Source organism: Bubalus bubalis, chromosome 14 (assembly GCF_019923935.1).
Source record: "Bubalus bubalis isolate 160015118507 breed Murrah chromosome 14, NDDB_SH_1, whole genome shotgun sequence".
NCBI lineage: Eukaryota > Metazoa > Chordata > Mammalia > Artiodactyla > Bovidae > Bubalus > Bubalus bubalis.
Genome location: NC_059170.1, coordinates 7,725,418 through 7,735,320, shown reverse-complemented (window position 1 = coordinate 7,735,320; position 9,903 = coordinate 7,725,418). Strand labels below are relative to the sequence as shown.

The following is a 9,903-nucleotide window of genomic DNA, read 5'->3' as shown; positions in this document are numbered from 1 at the left end:
TCTACGGTCCTCTTCTGCAAACTGAGCTGAGCGGGGCTTGTTTCTAGTTAATCTTCTGTAAACAAGGATGTGGGTGTTTTTTGTTTTTTTTTTTTTTTGTCTTTTTTCCCTTTTATAGGAGTAGAGTCATCGTGGAAACCCCATAAAATTAATGAACTCCTCCGTGTGTCCTTCTGGTCCAGAGAGCTTGCCTTTTGTAACATGATAACGTAGTATTTGAAAGGGGCCAATGGGTGCATGGGATGTGTCCACAGCAGCACCGAATTCTGTGCCGGAAATTCCTGATCCCAATGTGCCGTGTACTGACATACGAATGGAAACAGCTCACGGGGCATCAGAGGAGGAGGAGGAGGAGCTGTGCGCCCCAGAACGAGCCCCACGCCCTCTCCGCACCCCTGTGACAGACGGGCTGGATGACCATCCTTTCTCCAGCATCCAGACGTTCTTTTTGTTGTTGGGTGTGTTTTCTGTTTTTTATTGTTTTTTTTCTCCTCTCTCTTTTTTTTTATAAGTTAAAGTCAATACAAATATAAAAAGGGGAAGGTACTCTAGGCTCGATGACATCCACAAATTGTACATTATTTACATCTAAAGCAAAGGTTTCACGTGGGTGGAACAGTCCTCAGTCAAGGCTATCGCCGGACGTGACGTAGTGTGGGCGGCCCTCCGTGCCGGGTGCAGAGGCCGAGTCTGAATGGCTGGCATCCTCCAGGCTGAGGGTGGCGGTCTTCCGGTCTCACGTTTCTTTGCGGTTTCCGGTTTCCCTGGTGTCTGGGTTGTTTCCCTCCATGGGGTGGGCGGCTTGTGTCCCAGCGTGTCCCTAGTCCCAGAAGGTGTCCAGGCGGGACTCTTTCGGGATGAGGCTCTTTGAACTGGTACCGGCGTTGTGCTCGGAGCGGGCCGATCCTCGCTTCTCCTCGCTGCCGCTCCAGCAACTGGATTTACTGCTCCGGGAATGGTCTGGGGAGGGGGGAAGCCAAGGGGAAACGGAGCCTTAGCATCCCTGCCCACCCCTGGACAAGGGCAACCATCCCCTTATACGTGATCTGCACCTGGTCCCCCAGGAAGCCACCTTCCCCTCCCGACTCCCCACAACACACAGGGGCAAAATCCTGCCACCGTTTACTGCCCTGCATTTGGTGGGGGGTCTGTAAGGATTTAACAAGAGCTGGTTGGAAAAACAGGAGGGCATCATGCTCAGAGAAAATAAAGACAAGTGGGGAAAAGGTACTAAATTATCGAGGAAGATGTTTTGTGCCACTTGGGACCAGGCACCCTTGCTGCATGAGCAGATGCCACGTACCCATGTCCTCACTGCGTCCGACCTTGGCCACTAAAAAAGGCACTGAAATTTGGCGTTCAATCTACTCACTTCTGTTAATGGGGTTTCTTTAATCATTGTACAGGCAACTTGAAAAAACAGACTTACACCTAAACCAGCCAAAGGAAAAGCAGTGAGGACCAGAATGGTTAAGCCCACCTGGGCTTAATGGTTAAGACCAACTGGCTCCCAGTAAGGATGAGCTTAAGGGTCAACTGAAGAATGCAAGAACCAGAGTGAGACCTAAGGGAGCTTCAAGGACGTGTGCGTTGTAAGGAGCTACGTCGTGGATGAGTAAGACGTGAGGACTCTGAAGGAAGAGCCAAAGGAGGTGTCTGTCCAGCTGGGAGACAGTCCAGCCTGCAGGCTCAGCGGGATGGCCGACTCTGAGAGACCCACCAGCACATCACTGAGATCCCATCATATCCTAGATCATTTACAAGTTCAGACAGATTGGGACAACACTTTTTTTAACTTCTTGAGGTGGGATGAAAATATTTGATCGAAAGAAGTCGGCTGTCAAGCTTAGAGACAGAACTGGAGTGAGGGAGCAAGGGACCGGATCACCACCTAGAAGGGTGACCGCTCGTATCACCGCCTGGTGATAGAGGCATGTGTGCAGTCCTGAGCTCTGGTTCTGGAAGAGAAGCAGCAAAGACAGTGATACGGATCTCCCAAGTCCTGGATTCACTCAGGAGGAAATGCTTCCTCGTCACTTGCATCTGTGACCCAAAGGGGGCACTATGTGGTGGGCAGAGCTGGGGTCCAGCTCTCTTACGGTCCTTGAATCCACCTCTTCTTACACGTTCTTCCCTACTCGTGACACCTAGACTCTTGTTCCTCTGGAAGGTCAGTGATGCAGCTGGTCATCACGACACGGAGACTCTGACCACAGGCAGTCAAGTCACACTGGAGTCTCCCCAGCTCTGCTGAAGGCCGATTCCAGCTGGGCAGCAGGACTTAGCTTTCTTAGCACAGAAGCCGCATCCCAGAGCCAGGCTGGCCACCTGAGGAACTGCACAGCCGACAGGACAGGGCGTGCTGGCTGGTTCAGCTGGTCACTGCAGAGCGTGTGACTCTAGGACTCATCATGAAAAGACCAAGGATGAAGCGCCTTCAAGAAGCCAGATGGGGAATTCCCTGGCAGTTCAGTGGTTAGGACTTGGTGCTTTCACTGCCAAGGGTAACAGGTTCAATCCCTGCTTGGGGATCTAAGATCCCATGAGCTACATAGCATGGTCAAAAAAAAAAAAAAGAAGCCAGACCACCTGTCCTGGCTCTCTCGTTTCCTACTGCAGCTTCTGATGGCCATCAGAGGCACACCGAGGAAGAAACCAGGCAAAGCCAAGACCTATCACTCAGGAGAACAGGAGAAGACACGCCCACAAAGAAAACACACACGCACACACACAAGACGAGCCCTCCGCCTGCCGGGAAAAGCTCCCCGCTGGCTGCCGTGAGGCGGTTCATACTTACACTTCTGGGCTGGGTAGTTGGGGTGCGGCTGGTGGTCTGTGGAGGTTGGGGCAGAGGCAGGTTGCTTGTCGCACCTGTTGCTAACTGGAGAGAGAGCACAGGCCCCCTCAGAGTCTGGCAGAGAGCTGAGTCCGCCAACCCCACGGGCTCGCTCTCCTGCTCATCAACAGGCTACTGGTCTTAGCATGGGGGAGCTGCTGGGTTGATGTCACCATTTTCCAACTCAAGGCATTCACAGGAGACTAAGGCTTTTAAAAATGCATATTAAAACCATGAACAGGATCACTGGACACAGCACGAGAATACAGGTGGAAATACGGCATACAAGGACAGAAAAGCAACCACGTGAAGCCATCAACTCCCAGAATTCTGACAGCAAATTTTTCTCGGAACCACTAGCTCTACCAAGAGCTTAATTCAGCTAGGGAAACGGGAGGTGCCGGCCTCACCACACTTAGGTGGGATGGCTCCACCCAAGGAACCCAGATTATTTAGGGCGAGTATAATCACAAATCTACTGCCAAGGCTGAGGACAGATCAGAAAAGAGAGGGCAATGGAGGTGTGTGTGGTGAAAAGGACTGAGGGAGGAGCCACAGGTGAGATTCAGTGGGCTACTCTGAATCTCAGGACACCAACACGTAACTGTCTGAGATGGAAGAGCCCGAAATGTGCGACAGGAAAAATGTCTCAATAAAACAACTGTCATGGCGAACAACCTGGCAGGGAAATCGCTGAAGATACGATACAGGGGGGAGGAAAAAACCTCCAGGGAAAAGTGGCTATACAGAGACGGGAATGTATTCAGAGTGTACTATTTGACTCTGCAACGAACAGCACGACCGTAATGATGGAAACACAGATGATCACCTGTCAACCTTAAGAGAGCCAACAGCCGGAACTGAGAAGGACCAGCTGCAGTTAAAGAGAATGCACATGTTCTCCACCTTGATGATGGGGAGTCAGAGCAGGAAGATGGAAAAGGCTGGATAGGACAGTGGAGGAGAGGTGAGGGAGGCGAGGAGCACCAAGAGAGGGGTCCAGGGACACTGCTTCCTCCAGCTGGAGAACAAGGACGAAGGAGTAAGTGCTGAATTGGACCCAGGGAACCCACAGAGCACATCAAACAGGGACAGAGTGGTCTGGGAGAGAGGGGAGAAGAGGGGTGATTAGTGACCCCGATTCTCATCTTCTAAAGCCAGAAGTCAATAAGCAATGTCTAGATAAAGTCGAGAAACAGAAATATGGGGAAACAAGTTATTTACAAATAAGTACCAGATGCAAAAAGATAGCCATGAAAATTGGGACAAGGAATTTTTTTTCCCTGTATGATTTTCTCTGACTAGTCATCCCTTGGTATCAGGGGTGGTACAGCAGATTCATTCTAGGACCCACCATGGATACCAGATTCCATGGATACTTAAGTCTCATGGTCAGCCCTCCATATCCACATCCACAGATTCAACCAGCTACAGACTGTGTAGAACTGTATTCATTTATGGGGAAAAAAATCCACACAGACATGGACCTGCATGGTTCAAACCTATGTTGTTTAAGAGTCAACTCAATAGGCAGGCATCGCTTTAAAATCTTAAAATGAAGAGACAAGTGAACAGGAGAGGCCCACGCCCACCCCCAGGAAGCTCCTGTCTCCTATCAGCCAGGTTCCAGAAGCCAATAAAGAGCACAGGAACCTCCATGTTTTTGCAAAGCCCACTTTTCTCCAGATTCTTTCTACACTGTCAGCGAGCAGCAAGCACTAACAGAAGCCCAAAGACGTATGAGGAATCAGAAAATGAGCTGGTCTGTCTACTTTGACGACAGCCCGTCAGCCAGACGGCTGTGGAGCGCAAACGGGGGGCAATGAGGAGCCATGAGCTCCCAGTCCTGATCCAGCCTCCAGGGACCTCTGGTTCAGCTCCCTTCTGCCCCCGCTCTAGAGTAACACTGCAGCACTCCCTAAGAAATGCTGACAATTCGGGATCTTTCCCTCCCTCCCCTTCTAGTTATCAGACTCCCTGGGATGGTCTTCTCCCTACTCCACCCTCCGCACCAACTCCCCAGCAACTGGAGCCTCCCTACCTCCTCTCTCTATCCTCCCCTTCCATTCCCTCACACACCAGGGTGCTTCAGGTCGGGGGTCAGCCAGTGACGGCCCACAGGCCAAATCCAGCCCAGCGCCTGCTTTTCCAAGTCCAAGTTCACTACAGCAGAGGCCCATCTGTTTACATGCCATCTGCGGCTGCTTTCATCCGACAATGGCAGTTCTGATAAAGACGGTGTGGCCCTCGAAGCTTCACCTCTTGTACTCTCTGGTCCTTTACAGCAAGTCTATCAACCCCTGGGCCAGGGAACACCTCATCCACCTCACAACTGGGAGATGCTGCATCTCCCAACCGCCTTCCTGCATGAAGCCTCCTTGTCCCACCGGACTCCATACCCCACAGCATCGCTGACCTTCCTAAGGTCCATTAATCTTCCCACGTGGATGCCGCCACTTTGCTGCTCCGAGACCTCAACAGCGCCCCCTGCCCGCAGCAGTATTTTCCCCAACTTGAACCCTTCCCCACGTCAACCACCTCTGCAGCTCTTACACATCCAAAATCCTCCTACTTATGGCTCAGCTGATGTTTCTAAACTCACTCTCCACTTAAGTTGAACAGAAACTCTTATATCACCACCAAAAGCAGGAACGCATAATACCTGCCATACACAGCAGGCAACTCTACAAATCAACATAATGAAACCCAAACTGTAGCAAGAAGCTCTAGGCGGGTGCCATGCTGCTGAGGTCTCGAGTCCACTCTGCCTTTGTTAAAAAGAGAAGCTAGAAGAAGGGATGAGGAAGACACCTCAGCTCCAAACTCAGCGTATCCTCAAAATGCAATCACAAGACCTGAGAGTGAGAAGGGAGTGACAGGTGGCTCAATCATATTGCCCCTGAAGTCAGCTCATCCCACCCCCCCCACTTCATGTCCCCTGAACCTAAACCCCACTTCCAGAGCCACTGGGAAACCTCCAGCCACCCTAACAAGGGACATGACTTCTTCCTCTAGGTACTCAATATGCAGAAATGAAAAAAAAAAAAAAGTTTGGTTTGCAACAGAAGAGAATGATCTAGAAGAGAAAAAGACCCTGGCTGGAGCTGAAGGACCCTGAAAGCAGCAGAACGGTTCTCACCGAGGATGAACCCTTTTGGAAGGCCCTAAAACTGGTTTGAGAGGGGGTAGGGGAAACACCCACTGGGCTAGAAGACAGTGCAAACGCCACAGAAGAGGAGAACCAGAAAAGTTAGCGCCAGCCTGCCAGGTTATCCCTTGAGAGGAAAGATTGCTAAAGAAGAACCATCTACTAGAAATGGTTTTTTTCCTCTAAAGGCTCAAGTACCCTCCTCCACGGAATGCGGGCGCTGGGACCTCAGGGACAGTTTCACTCAATTTCATTCCGCTTGGAGAAATGCCTCAACGCCGCCTGCCCAGCTGCTCCCTCACCCCTGCTGACCGGCCCAGGGCACCCCCGAGAATCCCTAAGGAAACCCAGTTTGCAAACCACCGCCCTGAACCCTTCAGGCTCTCCCTGAGGACATGGTTCCCCTCTGCCCGTGTGGAATGTGAGAGCACATTCACCCACCAGGGGGGCAACATACCAGAGCCTTGGTTGGAGCCTAAGAGAATGGAGGAGGGCGTCTCCCTGGAGCCAGAGAGGTCGAGGGTCTAGAAACACAAAAAGAGAGAGATGGAGGCAAGCCACTGGGGTCAACGGAGCCCTTCCAGGAAAGCCCTGGGATCTATGGGGGTGCTCATCACGGCCCCACCAGCACCTTCATGGCCCCTGCCTGGCGCGCTCAGGGAGGGGAGGCCAGGTCAGCTGGGGTGGCCCTACCCCTGTGCCTTTTTCTGCCCTGTCTCCCTGGACACAGGACTAGGGGGCCCCTTACTCCACTCTAGAGCCACAGCGTCAAGAACACTGTTCCTCAACTGCCCTCTCTCTGACCTACTCCCCTCTCCGAATTTCTGCCCTATCCCAAAAAGGAAGTACAGCTGTCCCCAGGACCCAAGGTAGAATGAGTTCCAGGAGCCCTCAAGGATATTAAAACCCAAGGATGCATAAGTTCCTTATATAAAATGGCCCAGAAGGATGAAACTGTGCCTTTGTATCTGAGGGTTTCGCATTCACGGATTCAACCAAACACAGAATGCCATTTTGGCAGGTTGCATCTGCAGATGAGAAATCCATGGATACTAAAGGCTGACTACATATTACACCGTATTATATTGATTCACTTTTATTTCACAATAACCTCTTCCTAGGCAATACTATCAATGAAATCAAAGAGGTTTGACTTCTGAGATGACTTGATGTTTTCCCTAGTACACATGAAGTAAGCCCATAATGACTACAAAAGTAAAAAATGGCCAACGTGTCATCTAAAATAATGTCTGCATACAATCTACATACCACACCCAGGGAAAATAAGAGGTGCAACCTCTGTGTCCAATACAGCAGCCACCAGCCAGCCATGGCGATTGCATTTAAATTAGTTATTATTAAATTAATTTAGTAACATCTGAAATCCAGGTTCTTGGTCACACTGGCCACAGTTCAAGTGCTCAACAGCCACCTGAGGCTGGTGGCTCCCACAAGGGGCAGAGGAGATAAAGAACACCGCCATCATCACAGAAGGTTCTACTGGACAATGCTTGCCCTCAACACACACCTGGAGAGAAGGAGCCCTGCAGAGACCATCGCCCCCACCTGCAGCCTGAAGACAGACAAGCTCCTACAGCACGGGACTCGCCGTGCGGGTGGGAGCGGGGCAGGTCTGAGATTCTGCTTGGCCCCAAGGCGTGTGGGATGCTCACCGAGCCACCGTCCTTGCTTTTCTCAGCTGGCGTCTCCTTCTCTTTCGAGGCGCTGCTTTCCGCGGGGGCTGCCTGAGTACTGGAGGAGGCGCCCTGGGATGACTTAGTTAGTGTTTCTGTGTTCACCTCAGGGTCTGCTTCCTGCTGAGGGGCGGTAGCTGAGGGCAAAGGGCGACAGAAGCCATGTATAAGCCGAGCGTAGTAGCACCCAGGCCCTGCTCCGTGCAAACCACCACGTGTTAAGAGATGCCAGCCAACCCCGCCCAGGGCACAGCGCCGGCCCAGAATAGCTGGACTGGAGCCTTCCCAGACGCAAGAATTCCAAACTGTGCATGATATGTTCATTTTTCCGAGTCTGTGATTTAAGTTTTATTAAATCATTTTGGAGACAAAAGCATGTTCATGAAGCAAACAGCCTGGTACGGCTGTTTCAATTACTCATTTCATAATTTCTGATTTTAGACCAGTGTTCACCTCATGCACTCGCTTTCACCCGGTAACAGCAGAGTTGAGAGGTTTTGACAGACCCCATGGGCCACATATCCTAAAACATTTATTCTCTGGACCTTCATAAAAAAAGCTCAGCAACCCCTGCCTAGAGCTTCTCAAACTTGGGTCATTCATCTACCACCTTTGAAAAATTGGCCAGTCCACTGATACAGTCCTTTGTCATATTATTTATGTTATTTGCATTTAAATAAATTCTTTGAAGTGGAGACTTTTACTTCTAAACACAGAAATCTAATATTGGCCATAAATAAGCGCTAACTGTAAAATATTACTAATAAATATTATTAATAAGTTCTAACTAGACGGTGTTTCCTGCTCGAGTCTCCTGGCCTGGGATCTGCTTGCTCTGCATTAGAAAGAGATTTCAAAGACAGATTAGTTCCAAACCAACACTTTGCCGTTCATATAAGAACTGGTGATTGTTTAAAGCCTTCAGTGCAGGATGGGCTCCATGGTGGGGGGCTGTCCTGTGCATTGGAGAATGGGGTAGAAGATGCATTTGATTTGCGTGTGTGTCTGCTTAGTCACTCAGTCATGTCCGACTCTTTGTGACCCCATAAACTGAAGCCTGCCAGGCTCCTGTCTGTGGGATTCTCCAGGCAAGCATACTCGAGTGGGTTGCCATTCCATTCTCCAGGGGATCTTCTCAACCTAGGGATCGAACCCAGGTCTCCTGCATTGCAGGCAGATTCTTTACCATCTGAGCCACCAGGGACGCCCACATTTGGTTTGGGCAGAGACAGATACTGCCCCCAGTGGAGAACCACAGCAAGCCACAGGAAACTGAAGTCATCTGGGCTGTCATTACAAGCTCCGTTCACACAAGGGAACGCCACCAAGGAAACCAGAGGGTGGAGACAACGGAGCCTGGAGACCTGGCTACATGTCTGCCTGCTCTCTTGTGTGCAGGAGTCACTTGTGGTGAGTGAGCACGGCGAGTGTCCTGTGGTCCACGGGGGGCCCAGGGCCCATCCACCACAGCCTGGGCAAGGGGGCGCTCCTAAGGCCTACCTGACTGGGTGCAAGACTTCATGTGCTCGGGCCAGTGGGCCTGCTGGCAGGGGTAGTCACAGTAGCTGGTGTTCCAGCAGCAGTAGAAGATGGCCTCCTTCTTGCAGTTGGCGCACCACTGCTTCTTCTTGGTCTCGTCCACGGCCTGCTGCTTCTCCAGCTCCAGTTGCTTCTTCACCTCGGCAATGAGCCGGTCCCGCTCCTGCTCTAGGCTCTGCCGCATCTCCGCCATGGTCAGCTCTGCCAGGAGAGGGGAGGGGAGAGGACACCAACTTCATTCCCCGATCCCAAGCCGTGGGCTCATTCACAGCAGGTCAGAGGGTGGATCCTAACAGCTGCAAATCCCTGGCTCAGGGATGTCCTGGTCATGTGAGCCAGTGCAGAGAGTCACCCTGCCTCCCTGAGCTCCAACGTCCTCATCTGTAAAATGGGCATCCACCGAGCTGATCTGAGGAACTATTTGTGATCAGGAATGTCAGGTCCTGAGGATACTGATGACGGGGCCCCGTGGTGACTCTGCAGGAAGTGCTCACATACATCCTCAGAACAATTTTCACTCAATTCCTTCTAAAATTTATCATTCATATAAGCTTTTTTTTCTATCAAATACTTATACAGCACCTATGATCTGTAGGCACTGCTGTAAACACTTTATAAATATGAACTCTCTTAATCCTTAATCTTAGGGAGGTGACTACTTCTATAATACCCATTTCACAGATGAG

The 9,903-nt window shown here is 51.0% G+C and overlaps 1 protein-coding gene across 28 annotated transcripts in view; it reads right to left on the bottom strand.

The window, feature by feature from the left end:
* Positions 1-630: 630 nt before the first annotated feature.
* The window catches only part of ZMYND8 (zinc finger MYND-type containing 8), a 122,367-nt gene continuing 113,094 nt past the window's right edge, over positions 631-9,903 (bottom strand). For 20 of the 28 annotated variants that reach the window (XM_025263333.3, XM_006049980.4, XM_006049976.4 and 17 more), the window contains 5 exons: positions 9,179-9,418; positions 7,658-7,815; positions 6,442-6,508; positions 2,798-2,881; positions 631-960 (listed from right to left, as the gene is read on the bottom strand). In XM_025263333.3, coding sequence (XP_025119118.1) covers positions 821-960; positions 2,798-2,881; positions 6,442-6,508; positions 7,658-7,815; positions 9,179-9,418 — 689 coding nt within the window. In that variant the 3' untranslated portion in view covers positions 631-820. The remainder of the gene's footprint in view (positions 961-2,797; positions 2,882-6,441; positions 6,509-7,657; positions 7,816-9,178; positions 9,419-9,903) is intronic. The other 8 variants (XM_006049987.4, XM_006049990.4, XM_006049993.4 and 5 more) reach the window with 1 other exon arrangement.